Source organism: Lactuca virosa, chromosome 4, assembly GCF_052849685.1.
Source record: "Lactuca virosa cultivar CGN04683 chromosome 4, Lactuca_virosa_CGN04683_v6, whole genome shotgun sequence".
Classification (NCBI taxonomy): Eukaryota; Viridiplantae; Streptophyta; class Magnoliopsida; order Asterales; family Asteraceae; genus Lactuca; species Lactuca virosa.
In genome coordinates, this window is record NC_136429.1 from 411,421,514 (window position 1) to 411,444,050 (window position 22,537).

The following is a 22,537-nucleotide window of genomic DNA, read 5'->3' on the forward strand; positions in this document are numbered from 1 at the left end:
ACTATTCTTAGTGTTTCTGCTAAACACTCCTGAGATGGACTTACGGAAATGGGTAGAAGTAGGTTTTGTACGAATGTTAAATTTACTCATCCTAGTTACTATCCTTGCCCAACACACTTAGCTGAGGAGTTCTGTTGGGATCCGGTGCATTAGTGCTGGTATGATCGCACCCTATAGGTCTACGAAGAAGGCACCTTTCAACCAAAATGTTTAAAGGTGAGATGATAATGAGTTTTTAGAATGGCTATACGTCGCGAGTTTTCTAACTAAGTTTATCTTAGTTCAAATTGTAATGTATTCCGGTGTTTATGGTGTTCTGAAAGCAATTCATAATGAGAGTCTATACATAATAAACTTATGAATTCTTAGTAGTATTGCTCCCGATAATACGCATTCCCCTTTTATTTGTATGATTATAGTATATTTAGTTTTTAGAGAAAGGTTTTGAGCCTGATGCAGGTCCACACCACATCATTGCAAGAAATAGTTTGGACCGCAAATAAATCTCTCAACTAGTGTCGTTACTAATTCGCGGGGTCGGGCCTACACATGGAGGGGAGTAGCACCAACGCATACTCATAGATCTAATCTATAAGGTCTTGTGAGTAAAATGAACTCTGCTCACGACAATACGTCCCCAAATGGCGGTTGCTGATGCTGATGGCGACTCCACCCCTCAATTAATGCTGCCCAACGGGGCACAGGTTCGATGTAGTCGAGGCGGTTCGCGAGAGCCCTGGCTATGTAAGGAGAGTTGTCGACCTCTGGCTCCATCTTCGACTCTTTTCCTCATCACCCACTAACTCTCCGGGTTTGGAAAGTAGGAGTCTACCGGTAAGTGAGATCTTGTCATGATGTTCGTGCGAGAATAGGGGTGAGGTGGAGGCATATAATAATTATATTCCTAGAAATACTTATATGGGTTTGATCCTCTTTAGTTACTTCTATTATGACACGGTGCATACCACTTACATATCTAAGTTATATATAACTTTAGCGTATTCATTTAGTGATTGAAGATCTACCAGCAAGAATCTGCTTAGTTTTCACATAAGTTGTAGTTCCACAAAATACTTTTATAGTATTTTAAATGTTATGTTTGGTTCTTAACGATTTTTTGGTATGGGCGTTGGTAAGTTGATAGACTTGTTGTCCACCATGACTATCCCCCGACACATGCTAGTCATTTCTCGGACGAATATAGTTGATCAGGCTATATCCCTCCCAGACTTGATTGCATATACCAGGGCATATTCACATTGCACAACTCCTCTATTTTTAACTTTTGCGTTTTCCTTAGACATGACACTAAACCGGTATGCATGTATGTACTTTTAACAAGAAACTATTTATTTCTAAAAGTATAGGTATTTGAAAATGTTAAATCAGAGACCTTAGTCCCAATGCATTTATAGCTTGTATATCTTATGTGGTTCGATATACTTAGTTCACTATAAACAATGCTCTGATACCAATCTGTCACACCCCCAAACCAAGGATGGCGGAAACGTCCGGGGGTGGAGGACTTCATGTATAGTATCACAACAACGAGTATAATAGTGCTCAAAGTAAATACAACCATCATAAATATAATTGAAAATGTTATACCATAGTATATGTTTACATGTTTCAAAATCAATTACATTATGATGACAAAATGAACTGTTTGACGATTTAACGTCCCATCCTCAAAATGTTGTTGGTTTCCTGTTTCACTGATTTCCTGAGAATACAAGTAGTTTTGAACAGTGTCAACAATTAAGTTGGGGAGTTCATAAGAGTTTTGTTTGAGGAAAAAACCGTTTTCCTTGTAAAAGTGATAGTGTATGATTCCAGAAAAATCCAATATTTTCTTTGTTAGGTGTAAAATGAATGCTCCTATGTTATGCGATAATGTACTCTAAAAGGACCCATAGATTCCTTCTATAATCACCCAACGTATATAAGTTATATAACATTTAAGTTAAATAAACCGTCGAATATAATGGGTCTGCCCTACGTCCACAACCAAACAAGGAACAGGAAGTAATGCGGGCCCACCAACTCTAAGTCGATTGTGACTAGATTCTTATATAACTCTAGCATATACACTTAGCAATTATAGCTGAAGTCTAACAGTTCTAGATGAAATGTAGTTTTAATAGGATTATGTTTCCAAAGAAAATCCAATATTTTCCTTATAAAAGTCATGTAGTCCTAAATCCCAGGACCAAGAATATATGTGTGTTTTGTACTTATAATGTTCACAATAGTAATGTGGTTCCAAAGAAAATCCAATATTTTCCTTATAAAAGTCATGTAGTCCTAAATCCCAGGACCGAGAATATATGTGTGTTTTTCCATACTTAAAGTAATTCATGCAAGTTTAAATCGACATAAACTCGTTTAATTTAGCAGTAAAACCCCTTTTCAAAGTAGAAGTTTCCCTGTAAACTTGAAAGATTGTTAACTCCCTATGTGAGTCGCTATAACCATACTATGACGAGAAATAACCTGCACAACGTTTTTCAGACGTTAAGATACTATGACTCTTGTCACCCGCAGACCTGTCGGTCCGGCTGTAGCTAGCAGCGAGGTGTGGGGTGTCAATCCCAATATAGATCTATACACAATTATCACGCTCTCCCTACAAGAGACTCTGGTTATAACTTACAGGAATTGGGATCCCGTACTCGAACGTACGGGGAGAGAATTGCCTCACAACCTAAGTTAACTAGTCTACACATAGTTTGATATTAAAACCTCTTTCATGGAGGAAGTAAAATCACCTTTTATGAATAAATTAGTGATATGAAATCCTTAAACTATTACTATTATAGTTTATCATGTAGTATATGAAAAAGCCATTTGTCTTGAGAGTAAAACATTTTTCATGTAGTAAAATCCATAAACTATGCTTGATGTAGTTTATTATATGTGTTCGAAATGAATGTGTAAACCTTATCATGAATGACTAAATTTCAGTTTATGATGATAAACTAACAAGAAAATACATTTGATATTTAGAACTTATTGTTATGCACTTTGCTCAACATAGTACAAAGTGTTATGAAAGTTGTAAGCTGTGAACTAGTTTCTCACCTTTCTATACTGTTTTAGAAAATTCATAGAAAAATCATACGAAGTCGAAAACTAAATCCGTAAATTCTGAGAGTTCACAAAATTTGTCTAGTTTAATCATAATTTTTATTATGATTTTTAGAAGTCTTTAACTTGTGTTAAAATGTTCGTATTCACAGACTGGTCCGAATTCGTTTATGAAATGATAGGCAGTTTTGTAAAAATCACCATAAATCGTAGAAAAATCGTATGGAGATGTGCAAGTAGTCATTTTAAAGGTATGAACCTGAACTATTTGCATATGAAACAGTTTTGAAAGATATTAAGTTTAAGATAGTCAAAACAGTCCGTGAATAAGACTCAACTTTTCTAATGAAGGCTCTTGTTTGAGTTTAGTTGTGTTCTTGGTGTTTTAACTTGTATTCCCCCCCCCCCCCCTAAAACTTGATGAAAACATAAAAATGTAGGGGTATGAACTCACCTTGAGTGATTTCAGTAGATGGATGATGAAGAAAAGAAGTGTTCAACTTAAGAACACTTTAGAAGATGCTTGAAGATTCGAAGATCTAACAACAAATATGACGATATTTGTGTAAGGAACTCATGACTTGAGTGAAGAAATGTAAGGAAATAAAGTGTAGGATGAAGGTACTTACCAAAAGTGAAGTGAAGAACTCAAAAGTGAATCTCGAGTTTGAGAGAGAGAGGGAAAGTGAGAGAGGTATGTTTGTTCTTCTTTGAGAAAGAGTGAATAATGAGGGGAGTGAAGTGAAGATTTCCAGCCCTTTGATCTGATTATGGGCTGGTGAAATAGTGTGAAATGACAACTAATTGACTAAGCATGGAGGAATAGTGACTGAGTATGGCTCTGGAGTAGGTGTGTGGGATTGCTTGTGTCATAATCTAAGGATAAAGTCAACACTTCACCTATAAATCTTACCTACTAGATTTTATTCTTAGGAAATGATTTTCCCCAAAATATAATTAAAATATGAATATTTAGGGTTTATTATGTTAAAATACGAGTTTGGGTGAAAATCCCACGTTAAAATCACGAAAAACGAGCTCAAAACGCTAAAAATATTAAAAACCGGGTAGAAATTGCTAAAATCCGAAATTCAGGGCCGGAGGTTCGGTCCTAGCCATGGGAACCGAAAGTGGATTGGAACCGAGAGTAGGGTTCAGCTGAGCAGCTTCGCATCTCGGACCGAAGGTAGTCTTCTCGGACCGAAGGTAGCCTCTCGGACCGAAGGTTAAGTTCGGTTCCTTAGCAGGTTCGGTTCAGGAGGTGGTTTCGGTTCTCAGGAGGTTTCGGTTCCTTAAGGGAGGTTCGGCTCCTTAAGAGGGTTCGGCTCCTTAAAGCTGTTTTTCGACTAAATTACAGGTCGGGATGCCCCGAGTGATTATAAGAAGTTGAGAGAGATTTTGAGAGAGATTTGGGAGAGATTTGACATACTTTGAGAGATTTGACATACTTGGAGAGATTTGAGAGAGATTTGACATACTATGAGAGATTTCTCATACAGAGAGAGATTTAGGAGAGACTTCACACACTTGGAGAGATTTCTCATACAGAGAGAGATTTGGCAGAGATTTCACATACTTGGAGAGATTTCTCATACAGAGAGAGATTTGGGAGAGATTTCATACTTGGAGAGATTTCTCATACATAGAGAGATTTGGGAGAGACTTCACACACTTGGAGAGATTTCTCATACAGAGAGAGATTTGGGAGAGATTTCACATACTTAGAGAGATTTCTCATACAGAGAGAGATTTGGGAGAGATTTCACATACTTGGAGAGATTTCTCATACTGAGAGAGATTTGGGAGAGATTTCACGCACTTGGAGAGATTTCTCATACAGAGAAAGATTTGGGAGAGATTTCACATACTTGGAGAGATTTCTCATACAGAGAGAGATTTGGGAGATATTTCACACACTTGGAGAGATTTGGGAGAGATTTTAAATAGAGAGAGATAAAGTGAAAGAGATTGAGAGAGACTTCGTTTGCGACCTTTTTAAGTGTTTGGCTTCGTAACGCAAGGTTCTTACACTCTGTTAAGCCTTGTTATGAATGTTATACACTCCCGAGGGGTATGGAATAATGTTTTATCGAGTAGATTCATCACTTACCCTGATTAGGGTTTAGAATTTCCGAACACGTGAAAACTCTAAGTGATACTTTGTATTAAGATTGTGAGTAGTACAATAAGAATCATAATGGAAACCCTAATATACAAGGGTTAAATGAGTTGACCGGTTTGACTTGTTGACTTTGGTTGACTTTGACTTGGCCAAAAATTGACGGTTGTCACATGTGATTCGCTTCAGGAAGAGGGGGAAGTTGGGTCCCCGATATATCGGGCCATTCAGAATCATTGTCAAGGTTGGCAAGGTGGCGTATAGACTAGACCTCCCAAAAGAGCTCAGTCAGATTCACAACACTTTTCACGTTTTGCAGTTGCGAAAGTATATACCGGATGAGCAGGCGATAATGTCATTAGATGATATTCAGGTCGATGAGCGCCTAAATTACGTGGAGAGGCCAGTGGCGGTCCTTGAGAGGAAGGTAAAGGTTCTACGGAACAAGGAACTACCTTTGGTAAAGGTACAGTGAGAGCACAGGAAGGGATCCGAGTGGACGTGGGAGCTGGAGGCAGAAATGCGGGAGCACTATCCAGAATTGTTCGTCGCAGCAGACTTCGAGGACGAAGTCTATTTCAAGTAGGGGAGAATTGTAACACCCCGACTCCCAGGTATAAGTTTTAAAACCTTATATACATGTTTATGGACCTACTCGACAAGTCTGTTTCCCTAACTCGTCATGTAGAGGCAGGTTAGCCCGCATCGATTATTGGACCTACTCGGCGAGTCGGTGGACCCGGACTCGACGAGTAGGAGCTGGAAAATGAAACCCTAATTTCTGGGGTTTTGCACCCTATTGAAAGGGTCATTAGCCTCCCTCAGACTCCTTTACTGTCCCCCTTGAGTCCAGAAAACCCTAATCTCGAATACCCTCCATTTGTGTGTGTGAAGAAGCTTGGAAAGTGATTTTGATGAAGAAGGCTTGAAGTCTAAGGAGCTTGGAGCAAAGGAAATCTTGTGGATCTGACTCTTCTTCATCTTGGCATCATTTTGAACGTAACAAGTCGTTACCTTGACTTTCCTCTAGCTAGATCTCTCCACGCTTAAGTTTAGGGCCATTTTAGCATATATGTGAACCATTTTGGGTATTGGTCATGATCTGAAGTTGTAACTTCAGATCTGAACTTCTCTAAGTCCCTATAGCCATAAAGTTATCAGATTTAGCAAGCTTGGGCCTTTCTCTTTGGGTTAAACCTTTCCCTTACCTTGATTTTGGTATTCAGGACCATGCATGTACGTAAAGTTTGCAACTTTACGTGGAAACAATGTCCTAGGAGGTTAGATCTGCAATATGGAGCTTTAAGGTGGCTTGAAAACGTCTGGATAAGTAATGGACTGCATGAGCTCGACGAGTCGCATAGCCGACTCGTTGAGTCGGATGAAGATTGGCCGTATTTGATTCTGCATGAACTCGACGAGTCCGTAAGAGGACTTGACGAGTCAGTTAGGGTTTTTCCCGACATCTGGACACGCATGGACTCGACGAATTGGTTGGAAACTCGGCGAGTCAATTAGGGTTTTGGTGATTTCTAAGCTCTTAAGGAACTCGACGAGTTGCTAGCTGCACTCGACGAGTTGGGTCAACATGGACTCTTGACTTTGACCGTTGACTTTGAATTTGACCAAGGGTTGACCTGTTTGACTTATGGGGGTATTTTGGTAATTTGTGAATTTATGGAAGTGGATCATTGGTGGATGTAGGTGTTGGACTTGGAGCTGCATTTGGTGGAGTTTGACTTTATCACTTCGAGCTACTTGTAAGGTGAGTTCTTCTTACTATATCAACACGGTCTAAGGCACCAAGGCCGACCCTTTATGATTTGTATCCTGGTTATAGGATGGTTGTTATGTTAGTGATCCGTTAGATCAGTAACATGGATATAGGATGGTTTCTATGTTAGTGATCGGTTAGATCAGTATCCTGGTTATAGGATAGTTTCTATGTTAGTGATCGGTTAGATCGGTATCCTGGTTATAGGATGGTTTCCATGATTAGCGATCTGTTAGATCTGTATGACTATTTGTACTTGCTAGCTAGCGTATGATATGTATGTGCACATGTTTGTTGGTTTGGGGGATTAGGTTGAGGCAGGTCCTGCTTTGTGCTGTAGGCCAAGATATCCAGGGCGGACCGGATAAACTGCAGACCCGGTTAGGGCACACTAGGTCAGGCCGAAGGCCCGGCGAGCGGTCCGAATAGGCTGAAGGCCCTGAGAGGCGGTCCAGACGTGTCGATGGCTCGGAGAGCGGTCCAGATAGACTGATGGCCTGTGAGGCGGTCCAGTCAGACTGATGGCTCACTATGCATGTTGGGTTTGTTTATATGATATGGTTATATCTATATGACGTTGGTATTTTGGGGGATCTCACTAAGCTTCGGGTTTACAGTTGTTGATTTTGTTTCCAGTACTTTTGATGATCACGGGAAGGCGAATTCATGATCGTACACCTCCTTATGTTTTCATGATTTGATTCTGGGATACTCTAACATTATACTATTTTGAAAACAAGTTTTGTAATAATGATTGGTTTTGAAATGTTTTAGAAAGTTTAAATTTGGCATGATTTTATGGATGTTACATGTCTTTAGGTTAAAGACAAAAGGATTCAACTAGTCCAAAACTGTGTACATGATTATATCATATGATATAATATCTAGTTATACTCTCTTTTAGTTATTATTTTCACAAAACAATAATTATTCACTAATTAAATAGAAGAATTGAAATTATTTATTAATAATCATATTAATAATTAATATACAAAATGTGCCAACTTAATAAATGTTTGACCCTGGAGGATAATATAGTGTTAGCAAAATCACTTAATAATGATTCTTTGACATATAGATTCAACACAAAAACCCATCAGTAAATAAAAAACCCAATAATTCTAAAAAAACAACAGATGAAGATCAAGGTCCCGAATTATGTGTGTAAGCATGTATATTTTTAAATTATTCCCTAGATGAGCAGATAACCACCAGGACGATCACAAGGGATAAGGAGCCATGAAGAAGATGAAGAAAGTGACAATAACTAAAGCCCTAAATCTTAGGTGGCTTTTCAAGCCATAACCATCAACCTAAATCACTCATTGTCGCCTCTCTTTGTAATGAATGTATACCCCCTCAACTTCTTTTTACAACCCAGTTCAACAATAAAAGAACCATCGCTAGGCCTTCCATTCACGTCTTTACAACTGATTTTGTGGTGAATTAAATATTGGAACCTCTGGTTGTGAGAAAATATGAGAACGCTTGTTAGGGTTATGAAGAAAAAAAGGGTGAGAGTATGACTAGGAATATGTGTGAAGAGAACTAAGAAAGGGGTACAAGGTGGACAAACAGAGAGAGAGAGAGAGAGAGAGAGAGAGAGAGATGTCTTTTAATATTTTTAATTGTTTAAATAGATAAAGAATGAAATAATAATAGAAAATAACTACACAAGGGTATTACAATAATTTAAGTTTTTAGAGGGACTAAAACCACATATAAACATGGTGAAAAGGACCACCAATCCAAAAAAGATAGGGTTTAGACTAAAATTCGGAAAAAATGCATAACATAAGGACCATTTTTCAAGTTTTGTCATATATATATATATATATATATATATATATATATATATATATATATATATATATATATATATATATACACACACATATATACACACACACGACAAGTTCTTTTGAGAACCTATATATTTGTGTGAACTTGAGAACTACTACTTCAAACATCATTTTTCAAAATCAAAACCACAATTATTAACAAAGTGCATCTTCTAAGCCATATTTAGGCTCAAAAAAGAGATATATATATATATATATATATATATATATATATATATATATATATATATATATATATATATATATATATATATATATATATATGAATCAGTAGTCATATGGACTGCGAACGCAGATATGACTATTGATTCGTATATATGCATGCATGCATATCTGTGTCTACAGTCCATATAATTTTGGATCAATAACATATTAATTAAATAATGTTTTTGTTCAAAAAAACAAATTTTGGATAATTATATATTTCAAATCATTTAATTTTGAATCATAAAAGATATAATTTAGGATCATAAAATATTTGAATTAAACTATTTTTAGATCATAACAATTTAAGGATCATAAATATGTTGAATAATAATATTTTTTTTTAATCATAAGTATTTTGAATTATCTTATTTTGGATAATATTATGTTTAACATTTAAAAAATAACTTATAATCTTTTAAAATAGGTTTGGTATTTAAACAACCTTCTTTATAAAAAAAATATTTCAAAAATTTTATAATATATGATGTATGATAAACCTTTAAAAGGATTTTTACTTTGGAGAATGAAAATTTTCACGTCTTATTTTTTATAAAAATTTAAAATCATTTAAACAAATAGTTTGTATCAATAAAATAGTATTACCAAGAACTCCATCATTTTCTTTTTTGAATCTGAATAAAAAATTTCCGTTATCTTTTATTAAAACAATATTTCATAAAATTAAAAACCAAACATGTCAAAAACTTATTTTTTTAAAAATTAGACTAAAATCCGGAAAAAATGCATAACGTAAGGACCATTTTTGAAGTTTTGTCATATATATATATATATATATATATATATATATATATATATATATATATATATATATATATATATATATATATATATATATATATATAGACACACACACGGCAAGTTTTTTTGAGAACCTATATATTGTGTGAACTTGAGAACTACTAATTCAAACATCATTTTTCAAAATCAAAACCACAATTATTAACAAAGTACAGCTTCTAAGCCATATTTAGGCTCAAAAAAAGATCTTTTACTATATATATATATATATATATATATATGTATATATATATATATATATATATATATATATATGAACCAGTAGTCATATGGACTGCGAACACAGATATGACTGCTGATTCGTATATATGTATTCATGCATATCTACGTCCGTAGTCCATATGATTTTGGATCAATAACATATTAATTAAATAATGTTTTTGTTTAAAAAACAAATTTTGGATCATTATATATTTCAAATCATTTAACTTTGAATCATAAAATATATAATTTAGGATCATAAAATATATGAATTAAATACTTTAGATCATAACAATTTAAGGATCATAAATATGTTGAATAATAATATTTTTTTAAATCATAAGTATTTTGAATAGATGTACATATGTACATTGGACGCACGTACACCGGATTATACCATAAAACCCACATCTTTACCAAAAAAACTCGCATCTTTTTTTGTTTTAAATTTTTTTAGGCGACATTTTCAATCGAAAAAAAACCGAATATACCGTTGTTAATGATTTTTCGTCCTCTTTCGATAGAGATCCATGTTGCGTTATAAAAAAATAAACTTTTTTTTCAAAAAAAAACTCACTTTGTTTTTGTTGTTTTTTTTTCAATATTTAGTTAATTTTTATCCAAAAAAACTAATTATACCAAAAATCTCAATTTTTTGTCCTCTATTAAAAAATATCAACATCGATTAAAAAAAAATTTGATTAGTTCATATTTCAGTATGAAACTAAGTTGTAAATTATTCAATTTTAACATTCACAATGGGAAATTTACATATGAATCGATATATATATTTCTATTTATTTTTATCAAATATTAATGTTTTGATTACTCGTAAATTAGTTTTGTAAAATCAACAAACGGGTTTATTCACATTGTCAATCTGAACTGTGTATAATTTTGTTTTCAGAATTCACAATGTGAATCTGACTTACTATTATTCACACTGTGAATCTAAGCAGATTCACAATGTGAATATGATTAGATTCATAATGTGAATCTGAACTGAAGTTTCGATTTTTTTTAAACATCAATATGAATCTATGTTTAAAGAGTACCAAAAAAATATGAATTTTAATATATTAATTAAAAAAAATTTATAAAAAATAGACCTTAAATTTTCAAAAAAATAAACAAAAATGAAGTGTTTTTTATAAAAAAAATAAAAAACAAATAAATAAAATAAAATCATTTTTATATATCAATATGAATCTTTATGGAAAGATGACGAAAAATCATGAACAACGGTCAATTTCGTGTTTATTTTGATAGAAAAACATGGCCTAAAAAAATTAAACTACAAAAAGAAAGTGTTTTGTTATAATCTGGTGCGTGTACGGCAATTGTAAAAGTCTACAACCATTCATTTTGCCGTAATCGTTTTAAATTATGTCGCTTTGATTACTTATTTGGTTCATTGATTAATAATGGTCAGTTATTGAACTTATATATATATATATATATATATATATATATATATATATATATATATATATATATATATATATATATATATATATATATATATATATATATATATATGACGATATTTATATATAAATGATATTCCACGGACGTTCGTCTCACGTGATTAAATTCTTGAATCCGTATTAATTACCTCGGACGTGGGTCGTATGCGAACGCATCACGTCCAAGTATTGGGTTTAACGTTTGTACATTAACGAAATGAGTTGTGAAGAAATGTCTTCGTAGTCCTCACAAATTTTTGAGTAGTCATCGGAACCGGATATATATATGTTTAGGTTAATTTGAGACCATGTTAATTTTATGAGACCGTGAGACGCAATATAAAAATAATTTTAAAATGCAAAATAAAAGGAAAAATCTAAAAATTGTTTCTTTTATTATTATTTTCGTTATTTTCTTTACCTAAAAAAATAAATAAAAATTACCGTTTTTTTTTTTGAAAAATACGTGAAATATTCTAATAGAATATTACACTGTAAATATTTTAATGTGATTTTTAGAATGTTAGAATATTCTAGTATTCTATTAGATTTGTTAGATATGTGAAATATTCTAATATTTTACTATAATATTCTAAAATTCAACTAGAATATTTCACAAATATTTAAAAAAAACGTAATTTTTTTATTTAAAAAAAATTGAATAAATAAAGTGACGAAAATAATATATTTAAAAAAAATCGAAAATTTTCAATTATTTCGCATTTTAAAAATATTTTTTTATATACAAAATGAGTGGTTGCGATTGCGTCTCTCCGTCTCACAAAATATTATGGTCTCACATAAACCTAACCCTATATATATATATATATATATATATATATATATATATATATATATATATATATATATATATATATATATATATATATATATATATATATATATAGAGAGAGAGAGAGAGAGAGAGATAGGTTCAAGTATTCTAACTAGTTATTGTGTAGATGTAAGAATGATTGTGGACCAATCAAAATTAAATAATTAACTAAATCAATAAGGGTTATTTAGTAATTTGGTAAATGAATTCCATAAATAATCCCTTTAATATTGCTAGCATTCACTTTTAAACTAATTAAATAAATCACATCTTCCTCATTAGTAATTCCATTCTTCCACCTGATAAACCCATCCCCTTTCAAATTCGTCGGTCGTACTAACCCTTGCCCACCATTCCGCCATCATCTCTCTCCTCTTGCCTGATCCAGGTGTTTTGAGCGTGGGAATAGGAATTAGAGTCGAAAATGGAATATGGGAAGGTGTTGAGTAGCTGGACTGGTGATGGTGATTCAACAGGAAACGGAATCACTCACCAAACAATGGTGTGTACGTTCGACTAATTTCACTATTGCCTAAGGTGATTAATTTATTAATTAATCTATTTGATTTTCCTTCAATTCAATGGACTTGATGTTTATCGATTAGTCAGAACGACATGAAAACTTTGAATTTTGCATAGGTTAAGGATTTTTGGTGACGTAGAGTAAAACGTGTCTCTCTATTAGCCTTACATTAGAATAATATTCCTTCTAAGCTGACCAAATGGGTTTCTCCTACTTAATTCACAGACCAAATGGTTTTATTTTGCTTAATTCATGTTCATGATTACAAGATGAAAGTTTTACCATTCCGAATGTTAATACTATGGGTTGTTTACTTTTATGCATTTTTGGTGTAATGTGGGTAATTTATTAACCTCACACTAATGAAACCCAACCTGAAAAGTTTTTGCTTTCATACTTTGCCTTGGCTACATGATTTTATGTCGGTTGGTGCTATGTTAAGAGGAAGTTATCAGGTTTTCCCCCTATTTTGAAAGAATTCCTTTAAATTGGATGTGAGAACTGTAGCTACTTTAAGATGGAGGAGGATCATGAACATGTCAAGGATGCACTACCCCTAATATTACCGGGTAATGATTTATACCCTAAAAAGCATAGGATGTTTCTTACAATGCATGAAAGGCTATACGAACTTTGTATAGGACTGTGGATTTTGTTAAAGAAGATACATTTGTTTTAAAACATGATATGTGATATCTGTTTTGACTTGTACAAACATTAATTAATTGGGAAAGGATGAAAGTGAAGGCTATAGCTCACATAGATCCAATAAAGATTGTAGTTTTAAGATAATCTAGCAGTGTATCTTCTATTATGGTTTTGGACAGAATCGGATGTTGTGCAAGACTATCCATTGTGTGGGTTCCTAGAAAGACATTGAAATAAATGGATTTGATTTTTTATTTTAATCTGTTCAATTTGAAAATGTTTGCAGGCTTTGAGAAAACGAGGCTTATGAGGTAATTCCAATTTGTTTTACTTGATAAATGCAAGTTGAAAGCTAGGGAATTGATTTTTTTATTTCTTTTTCACATAATGATCAGGTTAAGTAAAACTTATGAGGTAATTCCAACAGAATGCATACGGTAACTGAATCTTGAATTCCAATTCTGTCGGAATGGAATCACGAATTTCAATTATGTTGGAATGGAATATGGATATTTTCTCACTGATTTATGCATGTTCTACAATTCTTAGTTATTGGTTTTGGTGCAATTCACAAGTCCCCATATTTTTCGAAAGGAATTTAGTTTTTTATTTTTCATTTGCTAATGCATTATTGGATTCTAAACTACAATTGGATTTGTTTTCACATAAGTTGATGATTGAAACACGGACCACAATATTGGAAGTGATTTTTAGCAACATTATTCTTTTAGAATGTATTAGTGTCTTTGTTAGATTTTGATATTTTTTTTTCCTGATTTGAAAGTGTTTTTAGTTTTGTTCTTTAACAATAAATGTAATTATTAGCAATTGTTACCCGCATTCTATAAGAATTAATGTAAATTATTGATGGTTCAAGAATTTATCATTTTACAAGAAGTTTTTAAAGTCATGATCAAGAAATAGGTTCAAAAATATTTTTTATTATTTTATGGTTCAAGAATATTTTTATTTTTGAATATACTCATAAACATATTCTATCAGAACGTCCGAATTAAAAAAATTATAATTCGTAAAATCGATTTTTAAAAATTAATAGAATCTATGATCCCTTAAAATATGCAATTTTCCTTTATTAACTCTAAGTTAATTGACTTAAATACCCTTGTAATTAAATTAGATCGTATTTTTCAATTATATTTAATTTAATAATATTTATTAATCACTTTCTTAAAACAACTAAAATGATTGGTCCACAATCAATCTTAGATCTACACAATAAATAGTTAGAATACAATGATTTATATATATATATATATATATATATATATATATATATATATATATATATATATATCCCAAAGACAAGACATGTAGGGCATGTCAAAAGATTAGCGGCGTTAACTTTTAATTTGAACCATCTAAATTGGCAAATAATCCTCAACTAATACGATTATTAAAACATTAAAAGAAAAAATGAACGGCACAACATATAAACATGACTGACACATAAATACAAAAATTAAACTACATGAGAATCCATTAGTCAGATAGTCACTAGTCAGTTTATCAGATTTTTTACTTCCATAAACTATTAAACATGAAGATATGTTGTTTATAGACTTATAGTCATCGTAAACACATTCATTGCTTTAACCTAAAAGACCAAAGTCACGCAATCATATATTTAAATATCCTATTTCCATGCTTCGATAGACCTTTTACCATTCGATAAACGAGAAAAATCTAAAAAGCCTATACATTACGAACTTCGATGTTTGAAAGTAAAATCAAGACTCCATGCATTCTCGATAAAGTAAATATAAAAAACTAAAGATCGAAGTAACTTTTTGTGATATTTCGAATCTGGATAATAGTAGAAATACTGTACATAGAGTAGGAGAAATGGAGAATCAATTCGATGATGAAAGAAGCATTTATGATTTTTCTCTACTGACGTTATCTGGAAAAAATTGTACGGAAAATATCAGATTAAATTGTGTGGTACAATTGCTAATTTTTCCTCTTGATGAAACCTGACTTGTTTAGCTATGAATCCTTCAATCTTCTTCTGAAACTCCTCATTGCTCAGCTCGTCGACGACGTTGTCCACCGGTGAATCAACTTTCCGCCGTCCTATCTCTGTCTCCGACCGCTGTAACTTCCCGTTGACGTTAAGTATTTCTGTCTCCAGAAAAGGCTCTCTCTTCATTAGGTTTTCAGACTGGCTTCTCCGGTAGATTTTAGGATCTAGATCTGGAACAGAATTCTCCGACGATTCACTAACTTTGATTTCGCCGGTGATCGGTTTAGTGTTTACTTCAGATATGATTCGTTTATCCTGATAAACAATTTCTTCGTGTTTGAGAACGGGAGGATCATCGTCGCTTACATTGTTAACGATGTCTTCATACAGATCAGTTCCGGCATTATCCACGGCGCTATTAGCTCCGGTGAGATGGCCGGATTTTACAACGAGGGTTAACACAATCACGTTCCCGACTAGAAAAATGAAGAGAGGGCTGACGATGATTGAGAGAAGCTGCCGGAAGTACTCGCCGGATACTCTTACGACGAACGGCAGACGAGTTGAGATCCACGAGAGTAAAACCACCGCTAAAAAGAGCTCAATCAACCGGAACAATTTCGCTATTTTTCGGAAGCTCCGGTAACGTTGCATCGCGTTTGCTTTCTCCATCTTCACGTTATGGATATCAAAAATATCCATTTCACTCTGCTTTTGAGCCCCGATTTGAAAAATTAGAGAATGCTCCGGTTGCTGATTTATATTCCGGCGACAGATTAGGAAAGTGAAGTGTGATCTATTTCTCTAAAACGATGTAAATATTGCGGGATTTTATAGATGGTGGAGCACGGCTAATCGGGGCCCACACTACTTTAAAAAGGGGGGAAATAACAAAAAGGGTGAAAAAAGAATATGTTCAAATATATTTTTAATTTTCCTTATTTTGGGAAATTGTTTCTTTTATTTGATAATTTGATGCTACTGGGGAATAATATGAAAAATATAGTATGACCAAATATATGATTAATTATTGTATACGAATATTATTTTTGTAAGAGTTTTAGTAAACTACGATATCCAAATACGTCCCGTGACACTCTTTATAAATTAAAAGTAACTTGTTATATACCATTTTGTTACATTGAACATGAAATATTTAAAAGGTTGTTGTGAAGTTGTTAGTGACAAAGTCACACATAACGTTGTTAAAAATTGAGTTTGTTATATTTGTGAGAACATCAGTTATACCCACTACTAATTAATATAGTGGTGGTTGTCACATCATCACCGCACACAACCACTAAGGCTGGAGAGAGTGGTAACATGTGTTTAAACATTGTCACCTTATATTTTTATGGACACCTAAGCATAATATGATGATATGGAATGGTGATGTGTTTAGAAGGTAAATATTCTAACTTAGCCATGAGAAGAACATACTTCGGGTTAAGTCATGTGGGACGTGACACCCACTAAGATGTCAGACTGCTCACTAAGCTGCTAGAATGTCTTGGTCGTCTACCGTCTTAGGTGCCCACTGTGACCGAGACGTTGCAGTGCGCAAACTCCTATTTGATCATTGTATTTTGCACCTCTTTGCTTCTAAACTTTACCAATGACTAGATATGCATAAAATAGCCAATAAGAGATGAGCCCATTTGGTAGAGGCTTTGCCTCTTAGAATGGATCAAGTGTTTATTCTGGGCATTGACGAATTTAATTTACTTGGTGATACTAACAACTAACCACTAACCAGCCTTTAAAAAAAGATATGCATACAATAAATCTTAACAACTTCTAATTATACTCAAATAGTCCTTAACTCAATTCATGTCTTAATACCCAAATGTCTTAATGTCTTATGGAATAAAGGATGTAAATGTAACGCCCGGGTTTCGGGGCTAAGCATTTTTAGATGATGTAATAGTCTAGGTCAACTACTGTAACTATTTTTGAAGCAATAAAGATGAAATATTTGAATACTATGTGAATTATGTGTATTTGTGTGCTTATAACTTAATTATAAATGTATAATTAATAAAGAATAAAAATAAGCGTCAAAATTAAAGTGTGAGATAAGCCCGATATCATTACATAAAGTTGTAGTGGTCGAAACAAGGATTCCGGGGATATAAAGAACGCCGAAATCCGAGTTATAACGAAGAAGTTATGACCCGTCGAAGTTTCGCGACGGAACCGACACGATACCGGGAAGCGTAAATAGTGAATTTACGATAGAGCGAGTTTTAGCCTTAGCGATCTAAACAAAAGTCGTAGAATACGTTAAACCGAGAGCGTCCATAAAAAGAACGCCCAAATCTGACTTCATATGAGGAAGTTATGATTTTTCGAAGTTTCGGCTTAGCAGTGTACAACCCGAAGTTTGAATATTAGATCAAGCGGTTTTTAGCCGACACAACCTAAAAGAGAATCGAAGATCTCGTTAATAGTAGCGTAACGATAAAAAGACAGACGAAAACGGACGTCGGATGAAGAAGTTATGAATTTTTAACGGACCAATCCTATCACGGCCTGTTAAAAATATAAATTTAAAATAAAGTCAAAATTAGCCGACTGAGTCTAAACCAAAGTTGTAGAGTACGTTCCAGCCTACGCGTGGGTATAAAGAACGTCGAAAACGGAGCTCGTATGCGAAAGTTATGAATTTTAGAAGTCGGGATGTGAATCTGCGAGATAAGATGACGTGGCCGCATCTGAGCCGTTGCTTGTTGCCCAAGGCTTCGCTTCGGATCACGCCACGTAGCCTCGCAATTACGCCCCATTTCCGAGGTTGGGTACGCCCAGCGTACCCCGACCTTATCCCTTCCGAGTCCGAGTGCAAGCCAGCTGTACGTGAGCTGGAGCCCTTATCCGATCTACGCCTCGCGTAGCCAAGGATTACGCCCAGCGTAGTCCGAGGCCTTGCAGGCTATAAAAGGGGGGCGAGAGTTCCGGATTTTTCACACCAAAATCACTTCTCTCTCTTGTTTCTTTCTCTCTCTAAGATCCCAAACCACCCCTAAACCCTAGGAAAAACCCCAATCACCCAAAGGAAGCCCCGAGGCTCCCGGAGTCCCGAGAAAAAGGGTCTTTCGGTTCGGAAACGCTGCTCCAAGCAAAGCCCGGTTTTTAAGAAAACCCGATGTAAGTGAGCTACGCCTACGCAATTTTTAATATAGCTTTTAAATAATTATAGTAATGTTATTAGGTCCTTAAAATAATTATTTGGGCTATTAGTATGAGTTATATTGAGTGTTATTTAACGCTTATATAATAGTAATAATAGCTAGACTATTAATTAGTCGCGGTTAACGTTAAAACTAAACTCTAGTGGTATTGATACTAGGTTTTGGTCAAGGAAAAATTGTTTTGAGATAACGAAGTGTTGTTCGAGTACCGAGTCTGTCACACCCCAAAACCGGAACGGCAGAAACGTTCGGGGGTGGAGGACGTCATGTACAGTATCACAACAATGCAAAGTAGTAAACAAGTAACAACATTATCCATTGCATTAATAATATAATTTCATACAAGTGTGTTCTGTCAAGTTAAATAGACACCAAAAATATGTATCAAAATAAAAGATGAGTCTTGAACGAGCTCCATCTTCTCAAAACCTGGCACCGGTACCTGTCTACTGGTGACCTGAGAATACAAGTTATTTTGAAAGAGTTTATCAGCTTTAAAGCTGGTGAGATCATAAGTATATTAGTGTCTGTATTTGTATGAAAGCATTTGTAAGATGTTTGTAAGATGTTTGTAAGGTGTTTGTAAGATGTTTGTAAGATGTTTGTATAAGTTTGTAAAAGTTTGAATTCTCCTAGAAAACCCTATGTTTCCTACTAAAAGTAGCCTTCTACCAAGGCATCTAGTGTCTGTGTGTGTGTCTCTTGTAAGAGTATGTATTTTCCCAAATCTGACTATCATTAACCAAAAATATAGTTTTTACATTACTGTTCATTGTGTGAATGTTCACAAAGTGATTGTAATGGGAAAATGAAATAGTACTGTAGTGTTGAATTAAGTAACTACTGCTGTACTAACTACCTTAAATCAATTGTTATTTAAGGTACCATGTGATCGGCCTGTATCCTGCTACCGACTCTAGTAAAACGACGATGTAAGACGTCATAAGAAATGACGTTCGGCACCCGTAGACTTGCAAGTCCCACTGTAGCGAGCAGCAAGGTGTAGGATAGTCAATCCAGTATAGATCTATACACAAACTCATACGCTCCCCAATTAAGGAGATTCTGGATACAAAACGGTCATGGCAGGTGGTACCATGCCCCGTTACGTGGCTCACATAACTGTAATAATGTATATGTAATGTATGTGCTAGCTGTATTGTGTGTTCTTCCTCTGTCTAGCCTGTATGTATGTTCTCTCTGTATGGGATTTGTTTGTTTATCATCACTATGTATTATGTTTGTTTCTCATCACTATAAGTTATGTTTGTTTCTCATCACTATAAGTTATGTTTGTTTCTCATCACTATAAGTTATGTTTGCTTCTCATCACTATAAGTTATGACACATGTATGAACTGACTCATTGTATGTTTCATTGGTCTAGTAATAGATTTGTAACTTCCTAAACTATACCTATTATAGTTTACTAGTAATGTTGTTTGTATGTATGAACATGCTTGTATACCCTTGCTACCCAAAGGTATTGAACTGGAAAGAAGTAACCTTTTATATCTATATACATATACATAATATATAACTAGGATTCAAACGACCTTCGGACAAATAACCCTGATACCCTAAGTCCACAACCAAACAAGGAACAGGAAGTAAGGTGAGCTATCAGTCCTAAGTCCTTTCAATCCTACTTATATAAGTATATCTATATAGATACACTTTTAACGGAATATAAGTTTAAAAGAGTTTAAGTAACAGTATTTGACATGTAAAAGAGTTTGATAAAAGCATTTGGTATGAAAAAGAGTTTGTAAAACAGTTTGAAGTAAAACAGTTTGGTAACACAGTTTGAAAAGTAAGAAATCCACTTGTTTGGTAGTTATTAATCACATGTGATTGATATAATAACTATAATTGTTCAACTTGTATTCCCCCCCATAAAAGCATTTAAAACATTTGAAAGGTTAATTAAGGGGTATGAACTCACCTGTAGTGAGTGGTTTGGATGAACGGAATGTATAGGATGCTAAGTGTCAAGTGAAGACTTGAACACACACAAGGATCCTAGTTAACATATAATTACACATATATGTATCTAATTAGTCATTAAACAACTAATTAACCAAGTTAAGACATCCTAAGACATGTAAAACACTTGATTTAAGTGCTTATAAGTGCTAAGGATTGCATCTAAGGGTGGTAGGACCTTGTAATTGAGTTTAGGGTTCAAGGGTAAACTCCTTTGGAGTTTACGGTTTTGTGACCATCACCCTTTGAGTTTATGGTCGTAAACCCATGAGTTTACGGCCGTAAACTCATGGTACTTTGAACATTTTGTGTTTTGAAGCCTTAAAGGTCATAAGAAGCATTCCTACTTCATGTTTAAGCCTTAGGAAGTGATTAGGGCACCATTTCACTCCTTTATGGAGTTTACGGTCCATGGACCACTTCTCTTTGGGTTTACGGCCGTAAACCCAAATGATTTATGATCTTTTTGTTGTTTTGAGTTCCTAGCACATCAAGGAAGGGGTCTAGACTAGTTTCCAAGGCTTGGTAAAGGACTAGGGCCACTTTGGCCCCTTTGTTAGGGTTTACGGTCCAAGGTGTTCTTGGACCGTAAACACCTTTGATCCTTTGATTCTTGGGTGTTTTCTTGATGATTTGAAGTGTAACAAGTCTTATAATACACTAGGATAGAAGTACTTACTAGGTAGAAGCTTGAAAAGGTGCTAAAAGTCCAAGAACACTAGTGTGTGTTCTAGGTGTTCTTGGTGAAACTTGAAGATCTACACTTTTGGAATGATTTCACGGATGGAATCATGTAAGATCACTAGATTAAGTAAGATATCAACTTTTTAGGGATAGAAACACTTACAAAGTTGAAGATCTTGAAGAAAAGTCGGATGATACTTGAGAGAGAAATGGGTTTTGGATCTTGAAAATGTGAAAAGTGGTAAATAATGACTAAGTGTCATATTTATACCCCCTTTTAGGGTTTACGGCCGTAAACACCTTTGTTTAGGCCGTAAACTCCAAACTCTTGGAGTTTTGGGACTTTATTGTTGCACAATAAACCCTAGGGCATCCTCTCTCCTGATATCTCCTAAAGTACTAACTTTAAAACACTCAAACTTATTCCAAAAAGCTTGAAAATTAGCAGAAACAATTCTGACTTCTATTGAATTGAATGGTTGTACAAAATAGAAATTTCGGGTTGTCACAGAGTCACCACCTAATCAGGTGAGTGCATAGTTACTTTCATCTCACACATATATATGAAGTATTTTATATAAATTACGTGCTACGTGTGCATGTTATCTGTATACTTGCTATCTATGCTGGATGAACGAGTTTATACATGTTTTAAATGATTTAAACTGTATGTGTATTTTATATCTACAAAATGTGTTGGGTAAAACATGGGTAGATGTAATAGTTGCTGTGTGACAAAATAAAATAATGAGAGGCCTCGTTATAGATGTTATTGATGATCCAGTCATCTAGCGGGGTATAGATGACGACCACAGACTATTCTAGACAGTCCAGTGGAACGCTAGCAGGCTCGCAACCTGTAGGTGTTTATTTGAACTGTGTGTTTACCAGCAGTACTTCATCCCCCACATGGTTGCCTGATTTGACATGAATTGCTGAGGAATCCCCGAAGCATGTGTTGTCACCCCGATGAAAGTCCTTAGACTAGGTCCCTTGAGTTAGATGTTTTAGGGACGTAAAGTGAGGATAACGGGAACGGGTAATAAAGTTAATAAACTTATTTATTGTGGGTTGAAAACCCTATGTGCTCACCAGGCTCCCAAGCCTGACCCACTCAGTTTCTTGTATTACAGGAAGTGGCGCGTGAGCATAGAT

General features: G+C 34.3%; 1 protein-coding gene across 1 annotated transcript; it reads right to left on the bottom strand.

Moving 5' to 3' along the window:
* Positions 1-15,330: 15,330 nt before the first annotated feature.
* On the bottom strand, positions 15,331-16,325 carry LOC145108910 (uncharacterized). The gene has a single exon (XM_079045995.1). The coding sequence runs from the start codon at positions 16,225-16,227 to the stop codon at positions 15,487-15,489; it is 741 nt and encodes a 246-aa protein (XP_078902121.1). The 5' UTR covers positions 16,228-16,325; the 3' UTR covers positions 15,331-15,486.
* Between the last annotated feature and the right edge of the window lie 6,212 nt (positions 16,326-22,537).